The 27980-nt window shown below is 41.1% G+C and overlaps 2 protein-coding genes across 3 annotated transcripts; both read left to right on the top strand.

Annotated features, from left to right (window-relative positions):
• The first annotated feature begins 567 nt into the window (after positions 1 to 567).
• On the top strand, positions 568 to 10473 carry TST (thiosulfate sulfurtransferase). The gene is made up of 2 exons (XM_089526752.1): positions 568 to 1212; positions 9995 to 10473. Exons 1-2 carry the CDS (start codon positions 618 to 620, stop codon positions 10291 to 10293), a joined length of 894 nt encoding a protein of 297 aa, XP_089382878.1. The 5' UTR covers positions 568 to 617; the 3' UTR covers positions 10294 to 10473.
• A 4018-nt stretch (positions 10474 to 14491) lies between these two features.
• Positions 14492 to 27894, top strand: CIMIP4 (ciliary microtubule inner protein 4). Of its 2 annotated transcripts, none has more exons than XM_089526751.1 (6): positions 14492 to 14579; positions 18630 to 18702; positions 21825 to 22486; positions 23480 to 23630; positions 27061 to 27171; positions 27754 to 27894. In XM_089526751.1, the coding sequence occupies exons 1-6, from the start codon at positions 14571 to 14573 to the stop codon at positions 27843 to 27845; spliced, it is 1098 nt and encodes a 365-aa protein (XP_089382877.1). In that variant the 5' UTR covers positions 14492 to 14570; the 3' UTR covers positions 27846 to 27894. The 2 variants fall into 2 exon arrangements, with proteins under 2 accessions (XP_089382877.1, XP_089382876.1); XM_089526750.1 differs by lacking the exon at positions 14492 to 14579 and adding an exon at positions 14592 to 15310.
• The last annotated feature ends 86 nt before the right edge of the window (positions 27895 to 27980 follow it).

Raw genomic sequence — 27980 nt, 5'->3', positions numbered from 1 at the left:
GTGTTTCAGAATCCATAGATTGGCTCCTCTGACAGCTTTTTCTCCTTCCATTTGCAATGGAACCCTTTCCCCCTTGGTGACCCCACATTCTTGGCACTTTTATATGTGGCTTTCTCTTTCAGAGTGGCCCTTTGCCCTACAGCAATGTTAACCAATCACCTCTCAGCCTTTGCAACACTGTCACTTACTCTGGCATCTGAGACATTTCGTCTTGTTCTCAGCACGTCCTCCAACAGCTGACTTTGAGACGACTTCTCACTCCACAGTCCTTTTGTAATAATGAGAGGGAAGTAAAGTAACAAAGCACCCAGAGGTGGCCACAGAGAGCAAGTTTGTTTCCTCCTAATGCTTGTTACAGGTTCTCAAAACTGAACTAATGTTTGCAAAGCTGGCGGGGGGGGGGGGGGTCTTGGGATTGGCAGCTGGTTGTGGGAGGGCCTGTGTCAGTCCAAAGTGTAGGCTTGAATAGGAATGAAGGTAGCTCAAGCCTTGGTTCCCCGCCCCTTGTCTACGGATTGGACCACAAGCAGAGACCAGAGTTTAGGAATCCTAACTCCTCCTCTTTCTTCTCATTCCCTTCTGCTAGCTGTTCATCCATCACAAGAGTTTTGGCTAACATGGTGCAGCAAGCATTGTATAGGGCCCTGGTCTCCACCAAATGGCTAGCAGAAGCTGTGCGGGCCAATAAGATTGGGCCTGAGCTACGGGTGCTGGACACCTCCTGGTATGAACCTGGTACAAGAGATGCCAAGAAAGAATTCCAAGAACGGCACATCCCTGGTGCCTCCTTTTTCGATATCGAGGAATGCAAAGACAAGTCATCTCCCTACGAGCTCATGCTGCCCAGCGAGAAATACTTTGCGGAATATGTGAGCCACCTAGGCATTGGCAACCAAACACATATTGTTGTATACGATGGGGACGACTTGGGCATCTTCTATGCTCCACGGGCTTGGTGGATGTTCCGGGTCTTCGGGCACCGAACCGTCTCTGTGTTGAATGGAGGGTTCACGAACTGGATGAAAGAGGGACACCCAGTGACATCTGAGATCACCAGGCCGGAACCAGCTGTTTTTAAAGCCTCCCTGAACAGGTCCCTTTTGAAGACCTATGAAGAGATCCTGGAGAACCTTGAATCCAAACGCTTCCAGATGGTGGATTCCAGAGCTGAAGGGAGATTCAAAGGAACAGAACATGAACCAGGGAAGGAAGGTAGGAAAACCAGCTGGGATCACCTTTGGTTGGAAAGGAATGTTTACCACATTGATTCTGAATTTGTCCATACTTGTTTTTTCCTAATATTGATTCACTCCTTTGGACCAAGGGAGGGTAACTTATGTCCCTCCAGGTGCTATTGTACTGCAACTCTCAACAGCCGTAACCAGCATATTGCCAGTGGTGAGAGATCATGGGAACTGCAGTCCAGCACCATATGGAGGACCACAGGTTGCCCATTCCTGATTTTAGGTTTAGGCTGCAGTCTTCTGCAAACTTCAGGTTTTAGCCTTCAGGCTACAGTCTTCTGCACACTTATCTGGGAGCAAAGTATGACACTTCCCAAATAAACATGCATAGTATTGGGTGGTTAGGATATCTAATTGGAAGTCTGATTTTCCTTGGAAAAAATGAGCATATTTGAAGACAAGAGTTCTGCCACCTCAGCTAAAGAGTGCCGGGGAGTTTTTAGTTACACCTTTCCCTCTTCCCACTTCTTCTCATATGGCAAAAGCAGTTATTTTTACCAGAGGAGTAGAAGAAACAGTCCTGTCACCCGTCCCCTTTAGACTCTGGCAGACTCTGTATCTGCCAGTTCACTTGTTGGCATTCATGTCTGCTAGTAGCAACGTCCAGGAAGCTCAACATACTGTTACAATAAGTCCTCCAGTAACTTGATAATTTGGCTGCTTTTTGAAGAATAAAAAACAATACAACTCCTTCTTTTGCTCCTCTCTCCCCAACCTCTACTCACTCCCCCAAAACTCAAAAAGCAGCTTAACTGGTCTTTGCCTTTTTATTCTTGAATAGCCAGCTCCCCAAAGAGTTACACAAGAAGTCCAAAGCACGCTATCTCATCTTGTATGCTCTCTCCTCTCCCCAGCAATATATAGGAGATTGCTGAGCTGTCTGTTTTTGTTTTCCTGGACAAAGGGCAAAGCAGTAGCAAGGAGTGTGTGTGTGTGTGTGTGTGTGTGTGTGCACATACATGCCTGTCCTTGAAGAATTACAGCCTGCTGAGGTAGAATCTTCCCAAGGGATTTTTTAAAAACCACGTTAACAATTTTCTAGTGTCACCACACCCAGCCATTCCAGCATTCTGATCAGCATGAGAATCAAGATCCCTGCAACTGTTCTGCTTTATTTCAGCAAGGAAAGTACTTTCCTGTATGGAGAAAAAGGCAAAATATAACTGCTATAGAGGTTGAAAAGTATATTTGTTGCAAATATCAATGTATGTATTATTCCAGGTGGTACATAATCCTTAGTGCTCCAATGGGCACAAATTGATTTCTCAATTTGTATTGAGAAATCAATACAAACACACACAAAAATGTAAAATGTATCAATTGACAATTCCAGGAGAGGATTGGAGATCTACAACTCACAGGCCTTGTCTTCACTGGCCAGAATACTCCAAATAATCATAGAGCTGGAAGAGACCTCAAGGGCCATCCAGTCCAACCCCCTGGCATACAGGAATACACAATCAAAGCACCTCCAACAGATGGCCATCTAACTTCCAAAGAAGACATGACTGCTAGGTTCACACAGTTCTTCTCCCCTTACTTATAATAGAGTCTGAGGCCTTTCTTTCCTCAGAATGATCTCTTTAATGCTTGGTCCTCTTTCTGGCCCCACTTTCTCTCCTAGTTCAGTCATTTAAAAAGTGACTCAGAGATGGGCTCCCAGTATCCTTTCCTAGTAAGTGTTTTAATCATTTTGGTAGCGTGCTTTGATGTTGTTATTTATAAATTATTTCAAGCAACTCTTCTGTAAACAAGAAGAAATATAACGTTTATTTACAGCCAGAACTTAAGTAGTATCTTTTACAGGTGGTTCTCAAATTGTGTGGTTACAATGTGTTCATCACTTTGCTTCTTACAAACTGTTCCTTAGTCAGTTCCCTCACTGACTATGTTAAAACTGTGTTTTTAGGTCTCTCTGAACCCAAGTCCTAATAACAGCCCTTCATCAGGAATATGAATACTGTGAAAGACAGATTCAATTCCCAATTAACATTCTCTCAGAGCAAAGCAGGTATGAGCTGCCCTGATCTGACTCTTCACTTCAGACAGAACATGACACACTCATCTATGGACTTTATCACATGGAAAAAATTGGAGGTTTAATCAGCAATTAAGCCATAAAAATCATGCAGTCACAATTAAGATTTCCACACAACATTAAAGTGCCATTATCCCAGGAATAAACTGGCAATAAACAGCAACAAATCATTAACAGGAAAATCCCATGAATGGTTTGCTGCTGTTTATTGCCCGGTTATTCCCTCATTATACCTGGGATAATGGCTCTTTAAGTGTAATGTGTGTGAAAATCTTTAATCGCAATTGCACAATTTTCAGAGGTTAATTGCTGGTTAAACCAAAGATTTCCCCCCTGTGATGAAGTCCCTTGTCATTAAACCTTCTTTCATTTTAACTCTATTCCTTACACGGAAGTCTGAATTCCACTAAGGCTAACCTCTTCACTTCTAACTACACTTCTGGTAGTACAGAACACACTCTTACTCCTTTCAACAGTTCCTCCCCTTTTATAATCATTCGTCAGGCAGGCCCCCACTTTTGCTGCCACCCTGACTCTGATGGCTGTGGGGGAAATTCCATTTCTACATAGAATTAACTTTTGGGAAGAAAATTGCACAAATCCTATCTGTAGTTTTGCATGTAGCATATGCACAATGTTTGGATAAATTTAGTTCTAGATTCATGTGGGGAAATACTTATAGGACCATTGCTGAATGAGCACTTACTGTATCCCCCTGTATTAGGATTGGAAAGAATATTTGAAAGCATTTGCAAAATGCACAGAAAAACATGGGGGGGGGGGTTGGCAGAGGGTTGAGAAACTCTCATGTGAGAAATCCTGGACAATAGAGCTCTTTGCATTTTGGGACTTATTCTATGCAATATTCTCATGAGGTTGATTTGCACAGGAAACAACATTTTCCTCACAGGTAATGATGTATAATAATAACATCTACATATGCATTTACCACATGCAACACTTCATACATGTATAATAATAACATCTACATATGCATTTACCACATGCAACACCTCATACATGTGCAACTTGTGCAGTTCTTGTCATATACGGGGCAACCTACTTGAAAGCCCATGCAAACATACACATATATAAAATACCAAAGGACTTGTGTTTGCACAGGCCTTGTATTACCTGGAATGAATTGCAGATCAGTTTACCTGTTTTAGTCTTGGCAGTTACTGTCTGTTTGCTAAAGCTATTTGAATCAATAAATGTATCTGCAAAAAGCAGAAAAGTAGAATCAAAATATGTTTGGATGGGTGCCTTTCTGAGAAAGAGTGCGTAATTTTTGGTTTACAATGCTAGTTCAGAGCAAGTGGGGTGAGTTCTTCTAATCTTCCACCCAGCCCCTCTCCACACCCTGTGGAACTTCTCATGTTGACTGCCTGGAAGAAGAACAAAGTAGCATGAGCACAATGTACTTGCTCTTAAAAAAAAAAAAACCTACATTAACTGATTACTCTCAGTTTCTTAGGGTGGCATAATATTACATTTATCAACAGAACTTGCAGGAAATGACATTTTCCAAAAACTCGCATTGGTTCATTTCTGGACTCATAAGGCAAGTGAAAACTCAGAGGTAGGTGGTGGGATATGATCATATTAACCTAGGTGCACACACACACACGCACACACACAATTAAAATACCTGTTGAGATTTTTTACAGTGTTTATTTGCTTGCCCTTATTCTTGGGAACAAAGCTGCTGACTTTCCCCTATAACGCAGTTTCCCACACTTTGTGTGGGTAAATAGACTCTTGGGCAAATATACTTCTACCTCCTAGGCATCAGAATTCTAACAGAAGCTCTTCCTCCCTCCAGTGATTTGCCGCTTATTTTATAGTAAACTGCAGTGTCTTCCCTGATTTCATCATTTTTCTAGTTCTGTGAAAAGACATAGCTGTGTTAGTCTGGAAAATCAGTACGCAAAGTGTTCTTATATCACATTTGAGATTAACTGAAAGACAGAAGTTGCATGTTTATAAAGAAGTAGTCTCAAGTCTATGAATGCTCATGCTACCAACTTTTTTTTTCCAGCTGGTCTCAAAGGTGCTACAAGATCCCTTTGCATACAGCATATGTAATAGAGCTGTAAATAAAACCTATGGAATGAATTTGTATTTATATTAGTGTTTTTATATTACTGTTTTTAGCTTTAAGTTTGTAATGTCCTACATTTTACAGTGCCTTGTTCTCCTTTGCGATTATGACACCAGGTCACCCTATGCGAGGGAGATATAATAGTGTCACAGGGGCTGCATCCACACTACCAAAATAATCTGTTTGACACTTCTTTAACTGGCATGGCTCAATGTTGTGGAATTCTGGGAATTGTCATTTTTTTGTTGCTCTGGTGTTCAACAAACAACAATTCCAAGAATTCCATAGCACTGAGCCATGCCAGTTAGTGGTGTGAAACCAGATTGTCTCGGCAGTGCAGATGCAGCCTAGGCAAGGGAAAGGCACGGGAGATGCAACAACAGAGTGCAAAGGTCAAAAGAAGGGGCATTGCAGAGGCATGAGGTAAGTCCAAGGAGGGGGAAGGATGAGATTAGGGCACATTAGAAAAACAGCAGAAAAGGTAAGGCGGCAGGGATCACAACAGAAGCCATCCAGGAGGAAAGCAAGTCATTGCTTCAGAGCTCCAGAAGGAGCACAGGAAAGGGGAGGAGGAGAGACTGAGATACAAATTTATTAAGATGGATGGATGTGAATCTTCATATTTAGGGGAAATAGACACAAACAATGATAATTTTTTAAAAGGTAAGTCTTTGGTGGACTAACTGCACATGCATCTGTCTGGGGATTATAGTATGGGTCATTTGCCCTACTAAGTTAAATGAACATAAGATATTTATATAAAGGGGGCTCTTGATAGCCACTGGGATATGGTTCAGGACCCCCATGGATACCAGTGGGACTTATATACTCAAAGTCCCATTAAATAAAATGGCATAGTAAAATGCAGTCCCTTCTATAAAATGGACAGATCAAGGTTTGCTTTTGGAATTTATATTTTTAAAAAACATTTTCAAGCTGTAGATGGTTGAATCCATGGATAAAACTAATCTGTGGCTATGGAGGGTCAACTGTACATCTGTTTATTAGGAACACCATTTATCTCTATAGTGGAAATGCTGTACAAGCAAAACAAATCCACAGCGACAAGGGTGAGGATATAGAAAGGATTTCTATTGAAGAGAAACACAAGGATGGTCTTGGGGAGCACAACATATCTGCCATGTTGAATTGGCATTTGCTTTGATTTTTTTTTTCTTACACAAAGGAATACCATACCTCTGTTAATCTTTTGCAGTGAAAATCAACAGGATCTAGAATCTACTCTTGCCTACCCAATAGTACACAAGGGCAGACTAACAGGTTTTATTTGGCATAAGCTTTTTTTTGTAGACTCCAGCCTACTTCATCAGACACAATGGAGTGTTGCCTCAGCTGGAAGATATTTGTCCACATGGCTGGATGCAAAGAAGTAACTGGAGAGGTGAAAGGGAATGGGAATGTAAAAAGTACAAATATTTATCATTCCCTTACCTGGTATTAATGAAAGATCATTGGATGGGAATACAAAGAGCTTAGCACAAATAAATGGCCTACTGTGTACATTGTGATGAAAAGGTCAAAAAAGGTAAACCAGGCTGTTACATGCCCAGATTTGCAGAAATGGAATATGACAACCCTAGCTGTACAAACCCACGTAACGTTCCTGCTGTAGCTCTGTACCAGCTGAAGCTTTTAAACACTCTTCAAAGGCTGCTTCACACAGAGTTCATTACAGTAATTCAAACTTTTTATTATCTTCTATAAAAGGAAACTGCTCCTAGTTCTGCTACTCTCCTTTTATACAGGCACTGATCAAAATCTTTTTTTCATTCGAGCCAATATAAAAGCATGAAATGTACATTGCAAATTAAGCAAATTATGGCGGGATACAAACCGCCATAAAGTACGCGCTCCGCGCGTACTAGGGTTAGGAAGGGCCGTATTAGGGTTAGGAAGGTTCTTACCTTCCTGACAGCCCTTCCTCCCAGTACGCGCGGAGCGCGTACTTTTTTGCGGTGCCCATCCACATGGGCGCCGCCATGTTGACGTACTGGACGCTGTGCGTCCAGACGTGTCGCGGCGGAAGTGACGTCGCGAGGACGCACTCCACCCCTCGCAGCGCCACTTCCGCGTTCCAAAAAGGAGCGGCATTTCGCCGCTCCTTTTTTGCTGCGCAGGGAAGCCTCGCGGTCTGGCAGCTGGGGCTTCCCTACGCAGCGAATGGCGGCGGCGGGAAAACGGCCCCTTGAGGGCCGTTTGTATCCCGCCTATGACTAGTTCTCTAATTTTGCTCAGTCTTCCAGATGTTCTGACAAACTGGCTAAGCACCCATAGATGAGGAGAGTGAGAATCCATCAGTCTTTCTACATTTGGCCTCCTTCTGCTTAGTTAGTTTTTGGACATTTGCCCCCAAATTCTGCCCTCACAACGTCACTGGCAACTACTATGTCAAAATATTCTTCTTGTGGCAGATTCATTGCTCCATCTTTTCATATGAATCCACTTCTTCTTTTTGCAAGAGAAATAAACCATTTAAAACTTCTTAATCAATGCTTTACACTGTGATTCAAAGAGGGATTGAGGCATGGCATTGTGGCATCCCTTCACAAAAATAGCATCATAATCTGAGACTGCAAAAACAGTGGCATACTTGGCTCCCCCTCCAGCACACACATACAAGAAAGAAAAGCAGCAGTCTTTTTGGAAAGTTGTTTCAGATATGTGCCATAGTAATCTCCCACCATTCCAGATGGACATTTTTCGTCTCATTTGTTTCTTGATTAGCTTCCTCTGTGCTCCTCAGGAATTGGCTCTAGTGCTCCTGACTTCCCCTGGACAACATTACAGGGCTAAAAATACTGAACTGCAAATAATTGTTTATTTCACTTTGCCCATTTGACTGAAACACTTTGCATTCACTTGTCAACAAATCCTCAGAGGTTCGCTTGCCTCAGTAGTATTTCCCAACATTTCCCTCAAGGACATTCAAGACTTAAATCCAGCTACTTGTGACAACTAGAATGGAACTGACAAGAAAGCTAACATCATTTAGTCATTGATTTGATGAGTCTACTCTAGGATTTGAGAATAGCAATTGGATTTGGGCCCAAGACTGAGAAAGGCACTGTGTCAGCTCCCCAGGAAGTAATAGCCAGTAAAATTGTTGGCTTGTACCGAATTTGTGAAGTTACACATTTACCTACCTTCTTTTTATCTCAGCATTATATAATGCCTGTATAAAGCAGGGATGAAAATAATGTAGCATTCCAGATGCTGTGGAACGGCACTCCCAGCATTCCTCATAATTTGCTATGCTGTCTAGAACAGCTGGGACTTGCAGTCCAATATTTGGAGGCCAACATGATTCTTATCCCTGATGTAACTATCCCACTTAATGGGGTGGGGGAGGCAGGATATAAATAAAGTGTGAAGTCAAAGGCTTTCATGGCTGGCAGCCATAGTTTTTTGTGGGTTTTTTGGGGCTATGTGGCCATGTTCTAGAAGAGTTTGTTTTTGGTGGTTCACCAGCATCTGTGGTTGGCATCTCCAGATGCTGGCAAAACCTCAGAAACAAACTTTTCTAGAACACGGTCACATAGCCCGAAAACCCACAAAAATGTAAATACAGTGATTGGTTAATTGATATAGAATATATATGTCCTGTGGTCCTCCAGATGTTGTTGGACTTCAGCTCTCATCACCATGGCCATTAGCTGGGGCTGATGGTGCTTTGAGTCCAACGTCATACTTCCTATATATGAGGAGCAAAATGAATTTCACTACTAGTTGATGTGAAACATGATGGGGAGCACTGTTCCCATTATTTCTAGATTGAGGGGGTCTCATAATAATTTCATATATATTCTGGGAACAGAATGTTGGATTAGATAGGCCAGGGTGGAGAAACTGTGAGCTGTGGGACACGTGCCACTACATATTTGCAGTCACCTAGGATCACCCCAATAGCTCTGAATGTTTTTAAAAGTACAGTGTGTGTGCCTGAGTCATACAATGCTGGAAGGAACAATGGTGCGCACGCCCATGGCGTGTGTGCACTGCCACACCACCGCATTGCTGCAAGCATGAGCCCCATTGCTTGTAATGGGGCTCAAGCATACGCACAATTTCTTTTATGCGGGGGGGGGGTTCCAGAACAGATCCCTCGCATAAAAGAAGGGCTCACTGTAATTTTTACCCTTGAGAACACCCCAAATTATTCAAATCCACTCCAGAATGCAGCAGTTTCTCCCCTCCATCCCTCAAAAGTGGCCAAAGCCTGAACCAGATGTGTTGTCATTTTACTTTGGGTCACAGAAAAGTATGTTGATATATCCCACCAGGGGCACGGGATGAAAAATCCACAGTTGTTCACTCCAAAATAGGATTTCAGTTTCTCAGCTCTTCTTGTATTGCTATAAAGATAAGACACCTTTTTCTGGTGTATCACTGCTGAGACAGGTTATCAGAGGAGACAGGATACCTGGAAGATTGAGTAAAATTCTTTACATGCCTCATTTTTCAGTCAGAAAAAAACACTGGCTGCTTCAGATCCAAGATCTACTGATTGATTTATATCACTGTTATAGCAACATGGAGTCTTTCTGGAAATTTTCTTTATGTCTCCCCTGTGCTTTCTTTTTGTTCTAGGGATTGAACCAGGCCACATCCCAGGCACTCTGAATATGCCTTTTTTAAATTTTTTGACTGAGAAAGGATTTGAGAAGAGCTCAGAAGAGATCAGAAGCATGTTCCAGGCAAAGAAGGTGGATCTTTCAAAACCACTAATTGCTACATGCCGCAAGGGCGTCACAGCATGCCATATTGCCCTGGCAGCATACCTCTGTGGTAAGCCAGACGTGGCTGTCTATGATGGATCTTGGTCAGAATGGTTTCGCCGTGCCCCACCAGAACTCAAAATTTCAGAATGGAATCGCAAGAAGTCTTAAGCAAGGAATGTTCATCTCTGTGTGGGCTTCGTTTCTTCATACTGTGAAATTTCTTAATCATTTCTAACAAGGCCTTAACAAGGAATATGCAAAATTCCTAGTCTTTTATAATGTTCTATTTTCTAATCCAATATTGTTGCTTTCCATTTTCTTAATCAGGTAACTGAATAAAACAAAATATCAAGTCAAGAAATCTTTTCTCTCCATGTTTTTATTACTACTTACAACTGCTGTCAAAACAGGGAAATCTTAATTACTGTTTCTACTAGCATTCATAATATTTATAGCCTGCCTATCCATTGCTTAAATCAAGGATGGGCAAACTTTGGTTCTCTAGGTGCTTTTGGGCTGCAGTTTCTGTCAGCCTTAGCCAGCATAGACAATGATGACAGATAAATTTCAGTCCAACATCATCTGGAACACCATAGATAATCTACTTCTGGCATAGAACAATGCCCAATGTGGCTTATAATCAACAAAATTAGCATTAATTAATTAATATTAAGAACACAATTTTTATAACATGAACTTTCATTTAAGCAGAGGGCAACAGAAGAAAATATATTTGGGATATCTCATCCAAAACTAAGCCAAGCTCCTTGGTTCATTGGGAAAAAAAAACATTTTCACATGGTGTCAAAATACCATGAAAGAGAAGACCAGGAGGATCTTTCAGATAAATGATTAAATAGTCTGAAGCATTCTCATATTTTTAGACAGTTCCCACTTTTCTTCCTAATTGGAATTGATTTCAACGGTTCCTTCAGTACCTCACCTGTAAGAAACTTCCACACATCACAAACTCCCTTATCTTCGAGCATTTCTGATCATGGGATCTCACCCTCTATTTCCATAAGCTTATTGAAATCAGCTAAGTCCAGAGTGAGTGTCTAACTATGTTTTTCCTTTCCTCTATATAGCACATACTAACAAGACATGGCCAATTCCACCCCAGATCCAATTATTTCCATCCCATTGACCATCTGTGTTAGTTAAAAACATATCCAAAAACAGTGATCCCTTTGTTGCTTCCTCCAACTTTTGTACAATGAAATTGTCTGCAAAGTTTGTGAAGAATTTGTTGGACTCCTGGCAGAATGTGACTTCCAACATGTCACAAGGTGGTTGAAAACCCCCATTATTACTATATCACTCCTTTTTGAATACTGGTAATTTGTTTTAGGATAGCTTCATCTAAATCTTCAAAGTGGCTGGGGTGGGGGAGTATAGTGGATGCTTACAGTGAGGTCACTGTTGTTTCTCTCTTCCTAAATTTTCACCCAAAGTTTCCCAACCTTTCTTCCATGCTGTAAGTCATGGATCTTGACATATAATGCTACTCCTCCTCCTTTTCTTTTTGGTCTATTTCTTTTGAATAGGTTATACCCCTCCATAACTATGTCCCAATCATGAGGCTCATCCTGCTATGTTTCAGTGATGTCTATTTAACCATACATGCCTTTCAGTATTAAGAGTTCAAGCTCATCTTGTTTATTGCCCATGCCCGGTTCATTAATGTAGAGACAGGTAGGATCATGAGTCATTCTCTCCAGCTGATTCTTTGTTGTTGTTTTCTGTCCACTATTGGATTCTTGTACCAATTCCCCTGTATCACTGAGACTATTGTTACCAGAACTTGATGTCCTCCTACCCCCTGGAATACTCTTCTTTGTCCCTTATCTTCCTCTTGCAAGTTACATAAGCTTCATATTAATGGTCTCCATGAAGGAAATGATCATGCATACACTCATTTGATTCTTTGTTTAAATTAGTCGCTTTATATGTTTCATAAAAATGATCATCTCATTAGATTGATGTAATGTGTGATTAGGACAAAGGCTGAACTGCAGCATTTCCCACTATCAAACTGGGTCCAAAATCTATCAAATCATCAAGATTGTTGTTGTTTACTTGCCAGGTTTCTAGACCATGTCAGACTCTTCCCTTGAAGAAAAATGAGTGAGAGAGAATCTATGATAAAATATAATGTGCAAAAACAGTTTGTTTAAATTCAAATTCAGTTTTCTCATGTGCCAAATACTAATAAAATATCTGCAGTCCATCAGAAAACTGAGTGTGAGACAAAGCATTTTGAAGCACATTGGACAGAATCCATCAGTATACAGCTTAATTGCTATAAACTGACACAATCAAAGTAAACCAACTGAGTCAGTGGGACGTACATAAATGTTGACATACTGTTCACCATTTGACCCATTGAGTCTGCTCTGAATGGAGCTAAACTTCATTTAGCAACTTTTTATAGTGGATATGATTGTGCTTCCTTTGTGTTGGACTACAGGGGAACATCAAATGGAAACAAATTTCTAATGTATTTGACTTTCAAATACTATGTGGGCCCTTCCACACTACACAATTATAACATGGAATCCTGTAGTCTGTAGTCTGGTGAGCCGGTCGAACTCTCTTGCTGAGAATTGTGAATATTCCCCCTCCACAAAATATAAATCCCAGGATTCCATAGGATGTCACCATGGCAGTTAAAGTGGAATAATGGCACTATAACTTCATTGAGTATAAAAAGAGTCCTGTGTGAGATGAAGAACTAAGGTTGCATCTGCATTGCAGAAATAATGCAGTTTTACACCGCTTTAACTGCAAAGGCTCAGTGCTTTGTAATCCTGGGATATATAGTCTGTCGTGACACAACAAACTCCAAGAAAGAAGATTAAATATCTTACAAAATTACAAATTTCAGAATTCCATAGCATTGAGCCATGGCAGTTAAAGTGGTGTCAAACTGGATTGTTTATGCAGTGCAGAAGCAGCCCAAGCTACACTTGACCTAGGACAGTACTTCTTAAGCTATTTAATGATGGGCAGGATTTTTTACCCCCGCAATGTACTAGGGACCAACATCACATTTGAGCCCCTTGGCTATAACTGTTTCTTTCCTGGAAACTTGGTGCAGACCAGCAGCCAACAGCATGCAGACCAGCACTGCTTCACACATCACCAATTTGAGTAGTACTGACCAAGGAAATCCTTAATTGGACCTCTAACTGTGTGACTTTGTATGTTTAACATAATCCAGAGAAGGATGGGATACTAGGTCAATGGAGCAATGCTGTGAAGGGTAGGAGACATAATTCTTTCCTCACCATATTGGTTTCATCATCAAAAATCACTTTTCCTCAAAGTCACTTTAGGTCTAAATGAAGGGGGGGGGTCACCAGTAGTGTTCCCACCCTGCAATTTAAAAGCAACCTTGGGTGCACTTTAAATGGAGGAAAAACAGTATGGTGTAGTGGTTTGAGCATAGGACTATCACTCTAAAGACCAGGGATCTAGAGACCAGGGCATACCTCCAAAGTGACCCAAAGCAGCTTTATTTTGGACTGTCTGTTTGGGTCCTGTGTTAGGTAGTCAGAACATAATACAGTTGGGAATCCCAGCTCAGCTGTTTAAACTTACTAGGTGACCTTAGGCAAGTCACATTCTCTCAGCCTCGGAGAATGGCAATGGCAAACCCCCTCTGAAAAACTTGCCAAGAAAACCCTGTGCTGGGTTCATCTTAGGATCGCCATAAGATGGAAATGACTTGAAGGCACACAACAACAAGAAGAATTATCCTTCCCCAACACTACTGTCCTAATCTGATCTAGCATGACTGCATTTCCTTCCTCCCTTCCTTTTTATATCATAAAATTCAGCCACATAGATTTCCTGCATTGCCTCTATACTGGCCATGAGGAGTTAGTGAAGGTGTAAAAGATGCCTTAACATCCTAGGAAGGAAGAAGCCAAAAAGGGTTTTGAAGCTGTAGTGAATTTAGAAAGTCCTTTGTTTTAGCTGTGGGTTGTTTTCTTGGTAATATTTTAATTATGTAAATGTATTTTGGATTTAAATTGTATTCCATTATGAATACAAGAATTTTGTATTCTTTTCTTGTATTTTAATTTTGTAATTGTATTTTGGCATTTCTGACGGTGAGCTACCCTTGATATATTTGTATGTGAAAGGCATTGTACAAAAGGCCTTCAGTTAATCAACCAATCTTAACATTATAGGAAAAGAGGTAGAAAACTACACTGGGGATGAATGAACCTCTGTTAAGCTGGAGAAAAGGCTTTGCAACTGGTACCTATGTTTACTTGGGCTCCCATGGCAACCACAGCTCACAAATGGGAATGGTCGTTCCTTAGCAACCATGTTGGTAACTTCATCACAGTTCCACCTCTTTGTCTATATCCTTCCAGACTTGGCCAAGGACCTGCCTGACTTACAAGAACTATTTTGGCACCTCAGTTGAGACCATGGAAGAGGTGAGGCACACTTTTCTGAGGCAAATATAACCCCTGGGCACCTCAGAGACTAAACAACATATCTAACCTCTCCCCCAGGCAGGCAATCACGCAAAGACAAAGATCTTGAGACCCTATATGACTTACACAAAGGATCCTGAATTTTAGCCACAAGTCAATGCGGTGAGCCTTGCTGCTCTCTTGCTGCCAGTCCAGGCCACATGTGGCAGGCATGTGAGGCTCTCCTTGGCCACTTTTGGCAACTAATCTGGAGCCACATCCGGTTGGCACCCCTGGGAAATGTCTGGCATGTATATAGCTCATTTGTCATCATACTGGTGCTCTTCCCAGCCAAGGGTTTTTTGAAACTGGCCAGCCAATATTTATTCCAGCCTAAGGAGACTAGTGGCTTGCTTCAGTACCAGAAGGAGCTTGAGGGGGTTAGCCCCCCATTTCAGTGCCAACAGGAGCCAAAGATGAGTAGCCCCTTGTTCCAATGCATAGATCAACCTGAGGAGATTAGCCCCGTGCTACGATTCTTACAGCACCCAGAAGAGTTTACTGATTTTTACCAAGAACTACCACAGCTGGAGGCAACGGTTGATACCATAGACCAGCAGTCAGAGGAACTTAGTCCTGTGCTCCAGTATCTACAACAGCTGGACAAAATTGGTAGTAACCTACTTCAACGGGAGAGCTGTCTCTTGACTTCCTGCCCAAGAAATGCCAGCAAAGTGGAGAGTGTGACTCAGGTGAAAATACATGGGGGATGGTCAAGCTCATGTGTGCAATTTTCCAGGTTGTTCAGGGGAAAGATACTATTATTCCTGTAGGTCATGATTTGGAGAGAGGGAAAGGGGAAGAGATACCAGTAGCAACATGAAAATCTCTCAGTGTCTCAGTTCCACCTCATGCCTTTGAGCTGTATTAGGTGGTGATACTTTTTCTTCACACATGGAACTTCATTCCCATGTTGGTACACACTGTTTCTTAATGCATGATTATTATATTTTGTACACACTCTTCTCCTGGTATAAATATATGTTTATGCACCTCCCCCCCCCCCAAATATACACAATTTCAGTTGTGACTATTCATTTACATATATCAGAAGTGGGTGGAGGAAATATCTCTACTCATCAGTTACTTCTCAGTGCTGGGAACCTGAAATATTAATAGTCTTGAAAACTATGAACTGGATAACTTTATTCTGTAAAACAGTTAAAATCAATTTCATTTCCATCCCTAAATGTAATAGAATGTGTTTACCAAAGGTATTGTTGACTTGAACCTAAACATTTTAGGACAGGTGTCTTCTAGACATTTCAGTCTACAACTCTCATAATCCCTTACAATCAGCTATACTGATTGGGACTTCTTAGATTTGAAATCTATAACATATGAAATGAAAAATCAACCACCAGATTTCAGTAATAATGGGAATTTGGCAGCTGTTTTCATAGTTTCATTCACGCGTAAGTGCTTGAAGTAGTTTCAGGATCAGAAAAGACTCCAGGCATTTATATCCATATAGCCATATAGTTGTTACACTGGCACAACATGATGAAACTAAATACATCCTGGGATGAATTATTCTTGCCTGGCAGCCATAAAGTCATGAGGCATTTGATTAAAAAAACAAAAACAAAAAACAAACCCCAGGTCAACTGAACTTTTTGTCAAGTACATGGATCAGAGATATGTTAACACCAGGTTAAAAACAGAAGATGGAGGACAGCAGCTAATCTGCAAATTTTAATGTCAAAATTATGAAGATAACAAGGTGTTGAAAGCCAGTGTGGTGTAGTGGTTTGAACACTGGTCAATAACTGTAGAGGCCATGAGTTGAATCCTTGCTTGGCCATGGAAACTCAGTGAATGGCCTTGGGCAAACCACACACATTCAGTCTCAGAGAAAGGACAATATCACACGACTGAAATTGGAAGTATAATCCAGTGTCATCCTGAACACAATCATGTGTATTCACGTTATTGCGCGAAAGCATGTCAGCTCACAGTTAAGTAAATTCGGTGAACTAGTGAAGTCACCAACCCTGTTCCTAGGCAACTTCACACGCAGTGCGCTGTTTTTGGTGTGATGTACATGTCTCCTTTGGGCCTGGTTTCCCCCCCCCCCCCAATCTGTTTCCTATGAAGCCATGCTGCAATTCCACTTCAATTTTTCTTCCGCTTGTCCTTCAGCATTGCTGAGCGGGGGCTGCTGCCTGCTAATTAAGAGGCATGGACCCAGAGCTATTGGATAACCATTATATTCACATTTTAACATGACAAGAGTAAATATATGCTCGTTTCAACGTGAATAGAACATGTTCTTTCAACCATTCTCCCTGCCCCCCTCCAACCTCTTTTGTAAATTGTGGGGTTCCTTGGTTCCTCTCTCTCACTTACCTAAATATGCTATGCTCCAGTCATCTGGAGTCTCACTGAGCATGCGCAAGGGTGCCAATTTACAATTAAGAACCCACCGATGTGATGGCTTACTTTGCACAGAATCTGGGTTGTGTTCGGGGAGGCCATTACAGTGAATTTAAGGTGTGATAAGTAATCATGTAATTGCAAGAATTTTCAAATTGACCTCACTATCTTTTCTTTCGAAATTGAGAGCCTCCCGTCCCGTTTGATAAACTCCGAAGGCAAAAGCAAACCCTCTCTGAACAAATCTTGCCAAGAAAACCCGGTGATAGGCTCACCTTGTTGCCATATGTCAGAAATGATGGTGGCGCAGTGGTTAAATGCCTGTACTGCAGCCACTCACTTAAAACCATAAGGTTGCGAGTTCAATACCAGCGAAAGGTCTCAAGCTTGACTCAGGCTTGCATCCTTCTGAGGCCACTAAAATGAGTGCCCAGATCGTTGGGGACAATTAGGTTACACTTTCTAAACTGCTTAGACACTGCTAGTTCAGTATGAAGCAGTATATAAATAAAGCTGTTTGAAGGCCACATAACAACAACAACAACAAAAAAAACAACAAACATGGATCAGAGAAATGCCAACAACAAGTTAAAAACAGAAGATGGAGGGCAACATCTAATTTGCAAATCTGACTGTCATAATTGTGAAGATAAGGTGTTCAGCAGTATGGTATGACTTGTGATGTCGTCTAAGATGTCGTCTATATATATGATAACTAAAATAGTTTAGAAATAACACAAAAAAATGTATCCTTTTGTTAAAAAAGACATGCAATGCCCTTTCCCCCACACATTAACCATAGTGTGTTTGTGTGTAAATCTATGTGTATCTAGGGCAAGAAAAACTTATCTTTTCCCTCAAAACATTGGGTTTGGAAAGCAAGGCTGCATCTGCATTGCAGAAATAATACAGTTTATTTAAAAAGTCTGCAAGCAGTGGAATCAAAGTTTTGTTCCTTGCATTTCAAGCAACCTTGCGTTTCAAACAACCAGTTAAGTAATGACCCAGGAAGAAAGCCTGCATTGTATGGTAGGATACACAGCGAGATAGTGAGTGACTTTCCCGGGGCCACTCAGATCAATTAGCATTCTATTGCTAATATTACAAACACAAGATTTAATATCAGATCATAAACAGATTTTTCAAAGGTATGGGAATTCTTTGGCCAGTAGCTGGGAGATTCTGAGACATATTGTTCACGCTGAAGAAGGGGAGGAGGAGAAGGAGAAGAGGAGGAGGAGGAAGAAGAAGAAGAAGAAGAAGAAGAAGAAGAAGAAGAAGAAGAAGAAGAAGAAGAAGAAGAAGAAGATTTCTCCAAGCTCTGCTTAAATGAAGATCTTAATTCAGGAAGATATATAAATTCCATTTTTAAAGCTCCAGCTTTGTATTAACTTGATATGATATATCAAGTTGTAAGGTCAATATATTGGAGCAGATTACAACAAATCTATCTGTCTGTCTCTCTATTTTTAAAACAAGGAATTGTGAGCACAAGTTGAAATCTGGAGACATCTACAGGACAGCTGGTGATACACTATAGTAATGAAATGAATGGGCTGTATGCTGCATGTTGTTGTTTCTTATTATAGAACATTATGAACTGTGAAAATCCATACTTTCTTTTCTTTATAATAGGTGCCCATGGACACAGCCTTCCTAACTCCTGCCGCCACATATGATGAGACCAAAATGGCCAATGTTCCAGCAGGTAAGTCATGCAACAATTGAAAGATCTGTGACAGTCTCCCTTGTGAAGAATCACACAGAATTTGATCTGTGGCACTTTATTTGCTGGTGTCGATTAGAAATGGATAGAATGTTTGCTTCTAGTTCTTCCTCAGTTGAAAAAAGGGTATCCCCAATATATCCTGTCAGGAAAATCAAAACAGCAGTGAGGTTTTCACAAAAGGTTTTCCCAGATCAATTCATCTGTACAGAAATACAGTATATATGAGTTTTTTGTGCAACCCCACCCTCATGTTTCTGGAAACAAAAATCACATATATTTCTGTGAAAAAGAATCCCTTGAAAGATTTCCCAAACTCTGAATGCTGCACAAAAACTGCACAGCAATCTTAATTCTCTTGTTGGCACCAGGCTTTATTCTGTCGATATTTATCTGCCATGTATCTTTTTGGTCTGCTCAAACCAGCCAAGAACACTAATCCAGAAGCCTTCATAAAGTCAAGAATTACCACTGGCCCATTTTGCCCTATCATATAAATGATCCTCCTGGTATGGCTGGTCTCTCTGAAGTTCTTTCTTTTGGCCAGAGCTAGATAGCCATGATCTGATCAAATACCTGACTCAAAATTTTGCTTCATATTTCCCAGTTCAAGACTCACTAATATGTTATTGGATTATGATTCATTTGCAGGTTTGCATGACAATAAATGAATATAGTCTATAGCAGGGGGGAAATGTATTCATATGGTGTGTGTTTTTAATAAGTTACCAGTTAGTCAGATGGACATATAGATAAAAAGATATATCGATCAAAGAATACAGTCTCTGACAGTGAAAAATGGTAATTGTAAATTTGCCCTGGGAATGTTTACTTGAAGGGTGGTTTATAAATGTTTTAAAATACATATATGCAAACTGGTGTGCAAAGAGATCTTGTAGCACCTTTGAGGCTAACTGAAAGAAAAAAAAAACCTGATAGCATGAGCTTTCGTAGACTTGATGCATCATACAGCTGAGAAAGTCAGCTCTAGTCTACAAAAGCTCATAGTACCAGCTTTTTTTTCTTTCAATTAGCCTCAAAGATGCTACAAGATCCCTCTGCACACTGATTTTCCAGACTAACGTGGCTGTGTCTTTAATATATGCAAAAAAAAAAAAAAAAACACCCTTGTGTCCATCTTGTAAAAGGAAGTGATTCATGGATGTATGAGTTGATGAGACACACATTAATGTGTCTCTCTAGCCCTGTTCAGGCATTGTAATAATAGAGGAGGTAGGGTTAAATGCCTCCCTGTTACCATGTTGGAAAAAAAAAAAGGGGGGGGGAGGGAATAATGCCTGTCTAGGGGTTCTGTGTGTTTACCAAAATGATAAGCATATGTTTGGGGGGGGGAGGGAAACAAAGAACAATATTTTGTTCTTTCAGAGACTCTTGTAGGATTTTATTGAAGAAGGGTCAGAGCTAAAAGTGCCATAAAGTACAAATCCGAAGGACTTGTCTCTGATTCTCTTTTAATAGTTGCATTTAAAGCAGAAGGATGGCAGAAATGTTAAGAAGATGCTCTTGTTCTCAATCATTGGGATTTCTGTTCAGAGCTCAGTTGCTTGACCTTTTGCATTGTGGATGGTAGCAGTGTTCCCAGAGCTTCTCCAAGATACACAAGAGTTGGGGGATATGAAGTTTAGCTTCCCTAACCCAACACAAATATTATGACTGGTGGCAATTGTTATGCATTGCTAAATGTGTGTGGGTGTGGATATGGGTGTGAGTGTCAGCCCCAACCAAATCAAGAACAAGAAACTTACACTGCTCTCCTTTGTGTGGTTACCAGTTGTTTCATGTTTCAGATGAACACAAAAAGCAAGAGTAACCTGTGGTCAGTTACTCTTGATTTCTAACCTTTTCCATGCCCTTCAAACAGTGTACTTAAGTAGCAAATATTAACAGGGGTGGCGCTGAAGTGTCACTGAAAAACAAGAACATGGATTAGCATGTTTGGGCAAGACCACCATTTACAGATTTTAAAAATATCTCTAAAAATACCCTCTATCAGGACCATAACCACTCCTCCAAAGAAAAATCTGTGAGTTCTGTGAGAACTTGGCATGCTCATTTGCTGTGGAATGTAGGGTAGCATTCTGTTAGTGATTTTCAGTTAAGCCTCTGCATATTGAATATTAGTGATGCTACTTCTCTTGCACAAAACCCCTACAGGACTCACCTTCTTCTTGATCCTACCCCACCTTCATGGTCATTTAGTGGTTGATGGAGAACAGAAGGTGTCAAACAAGCAATGCAGGATGACAAAGTTATCTAACAGAATCTTGTGGATTTTCCTCCAGACTTCTTATAGGATGATGTTGCTGTTCTGCATCTGGCAACAGGCACATTGATGTCAGCTGCTCTCCATTGAAAGGGGTCTGCAGAAGGGTGGGAAGTCCTGAACAGAGACCCTGGGACTGTTTTTAAGGTGGGGTGGAGGGAACTCAACATTGGCAGGCAGGATGTTCTTAATGTTGCATACTTGAAGATACGTGCAGGGAGAGGGCAAATTATTTTTCCCATTCATTATCATTCAAACTTACTCAAATATGAAGACTCTAAACACAGAGTATGCTTAAAAGCATCTTCCATGTCTGTAGTGTAGCTTACTCACATATAAGCACATGTAGGCAAGATTGTAGACAGGCTGTATTATTTCTGGAGGGCTCTAACTGCTGCCTTAATATTTCTTAATGTTTGATCATTTAATACACTTTTAATTGATAACACCTGAGCAAAGCTCATCAACATCAAAATCCAGTCCTGCCAAACCAGTGGCAGCTTACCCCCTCCTGCTTAGTCATGGGAGACCTTGAGCACTCTTCCCAGAAGTCCATGGCTCTGTGGAGGGGAAAGGGAAGATGTATCATACTTCTTCCTGGAGATAATTTTACGATATGTCTTCCAGTGCAGGAACTCAGCCATAGAGTGTTGTTTGGGAAAGAAACCAGAAAACTGAGCTGAGAGAAAAAGAATGAACCAGTATTGGAGAGGAGGGCTAACTGCAACTGGGGTAATCCTTTTCAAAAGTAAGGACACACACTGAAAGATTCTGTTCCCACTCCAGATTCACTTGCTATACATTACTTTTTGTTTTCCAGAAACGCCTGGATATGGAAACGAGGAGCAGGTCACATCCAACATGACTGGGGTGCAACTCAACAACAAAAGACCTCTCTCAAGGAGCTTCAGTAAGACCTCACAGAAGCACTCCAACAGCCTAGCAGATAACAGAAGCATTATGGGTAGACCTCCAACAATGCCACAGGGTTCCCCTTCCACACAGCATTTCCAAACAAGAAACCACAGTAAACAGAGCCTCAAGCCCAAAACTCCATCTGCTCTATGCATTCACAGCGGGTCACCAAAAACATATTCTGGGAAGAAGGAAAGTCCAGACAGCAATACTCTCAGGGGATCAGGGAATTATCAAGTTGGGAGGTTCACAAGTTCTCGACAGCCTGCCAATACTTATCAAGAAGAAATGGAAGATGCCCTTAGTGATTCATATGAACAAACAGGAAGGCAGCACCGACCTCTTGGAACCCCATTACTTGGATCTTCCCGAAAAGTCCTAAAAGGCAGCCGCGAAGATGTGAAAGAATCTGGAACCATGTCAAGTGCCAAAGAATCCCTGGCCGCAAGTGGGCAAGATGTCAAAGCAGAAGGAAAATTCCTGCAGGATAAAAACAATTTAATACCTGCCAATATCAAGGCCAAGTATGGCACAGCTGTATTGGAGAAGCTGATTTCTGAAGAACAGGTAGGGGAAAATAATTATTTTACATGTCATAGAATCATAGAATTGGAAGAGACCACAAGGGCCATCCAGCCCAACCCCCTGTCATGACAATAAATGAATATAGTGTACAGCAGGGGGAAAATGTATTCATATGGTGTGTGTTTTTAATAAGTTACCAGTTAGTCAGATGGACATATAGATAAAAAGATATATCGATCAAAGAATACAGTCTCTGACCAATGAGACAGTGAAAAATGCTGATTGTAAATTTGCCCTGGAAATGTTTACTTAAAGGGTGGTTTATAAATGTTTTAAAATACATATATGCAAACCGGTGTGCAAAGAGATCTTGTAGCACCTTTGAGCATCCCTGACAGATAGCCATCCAGCCTCTGCTTAAAGATCTCCAAGGAAGGAGACTCCACCACTCTCCGACGGAGTGTGTTCCACTGTTGAACAGTTCTTACTGTCAGGAGGTTCCTCCTAATGTTGAGGTGGAATCTCTTTTTCTGTAGCTTACATCCATTGTTCCGGGTCCTATTTTTTGGAGCAGCAGAAAACAAGCTTGCTCCCTCCTCAATATGATGTCCCTTCAAATATTTAAACAGGGCTATTATATCACCTCTTAACCTTCTCTTCTCCAGGTTAAACATACCCAGTCTCTATGTCTCTCCTCATTCTTTTTGAATTGTGGTGCCCAGAACTGGATTAGGATTAGGATGCATCAATAAAATTGGAAATATCAAATGCCAAATGAAAACTACATTATTAGCACCTCACTTTGTATTGACCCTATCAGTTGATTCTTAGTAGTAGTCAGTCAAGCAATCTAAATTTTAACTACCAGAGGTGTTGAACCTATTTTGTGGAAGGCACTCAACACCTTGGACAGCTCCTGTGAATTTTGACAAACCCCAGAGCAGATTCAGTGGTCCTTTCTGAAGCCACTGATGGTACAAGGCACCTTGCCTCCCAAGATGCAGTATGACTCCTTCATGCCTATATGTGTTCCAGGCACGCCGTGCTCTCTGTGAAGCTGGACTTATTCAAGGGCAGAAACGACTCAGCGATTTGACATTCAAGCCACTAGAGAATCCAATGGCATCTTCACCTTATGCTGATTATTACGAACTAGGATACAACCTGAGGTCCAACATTTTCCAAGGTACTGCTTTTTCTATATCTATCTGCTTTGATTACAGTTTGGCCCCATTGCAGTTTGAATTGGGCTTGCAGTTTTGAGTTTACAAATATTCCACTGCCAACACCACCGTTTCTGTTCTAGATTCAGTGAAAGGTGGGAAAATACTGCCTTTGTTTTACAGGATCATTTTACTCTGAACCAGAGAGAACTGGAATCTTACTTATTAGAAAGATACAGGGCATGAAGCATTATGATTTGTAAAATGGACAAGTGGATGGAGTGGGGCAGCGTTTAATAGAGCTTTCATGTGCAGAAACAGCTGGTGAAGTTTTTCACTACATGGAGATAAATGTTGTCCTATGCTGCAGGTCCAGGACTCAGTAATATTACTTTTTTGAAGTCCTATTCCAAAAATCCCTCAATCAGACATGGGTTACTCTGACTATGCTGGCTGGACAATTCTGAGAGATGTCATCCAGGAAAAAAAAAGAGTCTTCTGCTAAGCTCTGTCCAGTCAAACAGCTGTTAAAGGCATAACTAAAGGAACCTAGACCTGTTTAGAACCTGGCAATAAATGTTCTTTTCATAATAATATCAGGTAGGTTCCTCTTGAACCTTTCTCCTTAGGAAAACTCCAACCTGTTATATTCTTTTCACAGATTCAACCAGCCATTTCCACCATCTTTAAGCTTTCTTGTAGGTTGTTATTTCTTGTAAATGGTTGCCCATTATTATTAGTAGTATTAGTGTCAGTGATAGTAGCAGCAGCAGCAGCAATACCAACAGCAGTCTCCTGGGTAAAAATGATGCAGTCCACCAAATGCTGTTCAACTGTGGATCCCAGCAGTTTTAGCTAACAGAGGTGATTGTGTTGGGAGCTGCAGTCAAACAGTTTCTGGAGGTCTGTATGATTCCCACTCTTCACCTACTAGCAGAATTGGCAGATTTTGAACTGGCTATTTTAACTGTATTTTTAGATACCATGTGATATCCAGCAATTCACAGCTGACACTGAATGTGCATTTGTCTGTTTGTTTATCTGTTTGAAGCATTTTACTCAACTTTTCAGAAATTAAGGCCCCCAGAGTAGCTTGTGTGTGAATGTGCCGTTACATTGCTTATCAGCTTATGATGACCCCATGAATTTCAAAGGGTTTTCTTTGGCAAGGAATTCTCAGAGGTGGTTTTCCTTCCTCTGAAATATAGCCTACAGCTCCTGATATTTGTTGGTGGTCTCCCATACAAGTACTAACCAGAACCCTGCTTAGCTTCCAAGCCCAGCCAGGATCTGGTGCCTTTGAGGTATTTTAGCCTTCAACTGTGGCTTACATAAAATCAATAATAAAGAAAATAGCTTCTTGCCTGCTGGACTTAAAATCTGAAAGTGACAACACCAAAAGAAAAGGGGCTGAAGAGAGAAGTTTTTGTTGTTGTTGTGTTCCTTCAAGTCATTTCCAACATATAGACAACCTTAAGGCGACCTTGTCATAGGGTTTTCTTGGCAAGTTTCTTCAGAGGAAGTTTGCCATTGCCATTCTCTGAGGCTGAAAGAGTGTGAATTGCCCAGGATCACCCAGTAGGGTTCCATGACCAAGCCGGAATTCGAACCCTGGTCTCTAGAGTCCTAGTACAACACTCAAGGTACCACACCACACTGCCTCACCAGTAGAGGGAAGAGGAAAACACAATCACATTTAGGAACTAATTCTTAAAGTGAGCTAGCATCTCTTTTTGATTAGCCAGAATGGAAGCATTTCAAAGAGGAGATTAACCAAATTGTCTTTCAGCACACCCTATGAAGTGGTTGTGCTTTCTGTTTCTCCTCTGATGCAGTCAAATGGAATGACAGTTGATGGAGATTTTCTCCCAGTGGCCCTGCTTTCATTCCTCTAAAGAAAATTCCTACAGAATTCTTTGATTTCTCTGCTTGTAAAATCAGTTCCCTAACTTCAATTATCATTTAGTCCAAGGATGACAAATTTCTAGCCTGTGTTCATTCCCAGTTACCAGTACGCTGCTTCTGCTGTTGTCTCCTATCAGTGGCTGAAGATGAAATAGCACTCAAAGTAATAACACAGTTATAACATTACGTTTGTTTAAATGTTAATGTTTAAAAATCCTTTAAAGTTATGCTGTCAAGGGGGGTGAGGGAGGCTATGGATAAAAGGATATAAACTTGCAGCTGGTCTGTTAGTCAGATAGGAGCAGTATGAAATAGTGTTAGGTCCATCAGAGACAGGGTGAAGACCAGTTAGGAAGAAGGGAATCTGAACAGAGTTTAAGGAGCTTGGAGTATGGAAAGATTTCAGGAGTTACTGCTTACCTTCCTTGTTATATAATAAATATTTTCTTGTTTTATTTTCTACATCTTTCTGCATGTTTTATTCTAATAAGTGATAAGGAGAACTGATCACACTTTAACACACTGAACCAACTGATCAACACAATCATTTGTCCACAGTCATGGGCGCGGTACAGACCACCATAAACTGGCATACCGGAACCAATTCTATGGTTAGGGAGCGCACACCAACTGCATGCTCCCTAACCCTAGTAGGTGCGGGTGGCGTAACAATGGCACAAGTGCCACACAGCATCTGCACGGTGCAGCATGCCACTTATGTAATAAGTGCACCACTGGCAACTCGCGACGTCATTGTGGCGCCCAAAAAAAGAACCCAGAAATACTGGGTTCTTTTTCCTCTGCAGTGACGGCGCACCGTTTGGGGGCTGTGTTGTTCCTGCAGAGGAAAATAGGCCACCGGCAGGCTGCCCTTTTGGGGCAGTCTAGCCCAGGCAATGGTCACTTTGAGGTAACAGACCTAGGGAGGGAATTCTAGAAAGTGCTTTGGAAGACCTTCAAAAATTAATCTCAGTTCTTTAGAAATGTTTTTGTGGCACTCCTCCTTAATATGAAACATTTCAGTGGGTATGGCAGGAGCCCAAATATTGGAACTGTGGTGCCAACCTGGAGAAGGGTCCATCATATGAGTGAATGAACTTTATATTAAAGGGCTGAGTGTTTGCTAGAGAATGATTGGCTACATTAGGCTGCACTTAACAGGATGTAAAGAGTTGTAATTTCCAGTGCAATGGTTCTTATCCTAATGTAGTGGCCATTGCCTTCCTCTGAGGCTGAGAGTATGTGCCTTGCCCAAATGCTCTTTAAATATTTAAAGGGCTTTCACAAAGAGGAGGGTGCTTATTTGCTACCCCAGAGGGTAAGACCAGGTCTAATGATTTTAAGTTACAGGAAGATTCCAACTGAAGATTAGAAGAAACTTCTTGCCAATAACAGCTGTTTAGCTATTAATTACCTAAAGAGGTGGTGGGGTCTCTTTCTCTAGACATCATCAAAAAGGGGATAAACAGCTAGCTGCTGGAAATGCTGTTGCTGGATTTCCTACAGCATATGAGGCCCCTTCCGACTTGTGTATTTTTTTTCTTGCAGGAGGACCAATAGAAAGCAAAAGCCTGATGAAGGATTCTTATACCCCAGATGTGATAAAAAGAGCAGTTTGGGACCCCAAACACTGGCATGGAAGGAAAACTGATGACCTAGGTAAGGAGCCCTAGATTTTGAAGAGAACAAAGGAAAGCTAGGAGGAGGTTGAAGGCAAGTGCTCCATCAACCAAGCACCTTCCCTCAAATCTGTAATATGGGGGATAACAGTAATACCCATATGCTTTACAGGGTTATTGTAAGGATTACAAAGATAATGCTAATGGATCACTCAGGAAAGCGAGCTATATATAAATACTTAGTATTATAATCTAAACATTTGGATTTCACCCAGTTCAGAGCTTGGAAAGCTCACATCAAATGCTTTTGTGCATATTTAAAGAAACTTTTGCAATCTTTTCCCATTACAGGCAGCGATAAGAATCTGCCACATGTGTTAAGTCTCCATGGCTAGTTAGGATTATGGCATTTCTATCCAAACGATAACATACACAGCTTGGTCTGCATTTCTAAATCACTGCACACAAACCTCTGCCTCTTGATACCCTCTTGACCTTTTGTCTTTATTGGCCCATACCCAAACTTTTCTGAAAGCAACCTTTCAATCCTGGTGCTTTCTAAAAGATGCATAGCAAAAATCCAAACTCTTTGGTGTGTTTTATTTTTAATGCTTCTCAACAGGGAGATGGTTCCAGAAAAATGCCCTAAACCTTAATCTGCAAAAAGCTTTGGAGCAAAAATATGGGGAGAAGAACAAAGGCGGCAAATCCTAAGAAGGAGTAAAAGAGGCATGCAAGCCCTCTGTGAAAGATATGTGCACTCCCTGGCAGTGGAATAAAACCTCCTTGCAGCCTCAGATTTAGTGTGTTTGTTATGTGCATTGGTAAAACAGCAAATAGGGTTTGTTC

Source organism: Sceloporus occidentalis, unplaced genomic scaffold (assembly GCF_023333645.1).
Source record: "Sceloporus occidentalis isolate IW3139 unplaced genomic scaffold, rSceOcc1.0.p SCAF_5, whole genome shotgun sequence".
Classification (NCBI taxonomy): Eukaryota; Metazoa; Chordata; class Lepidosauria; order Squamata; family Phrynosomatidae; genus Sceloporus; species Sceloporus occidentalis.
Note: the sequence above shows the minus strand (reverse complement) of the source record. Positions and strands in the feature narration are given on the sequence as shown.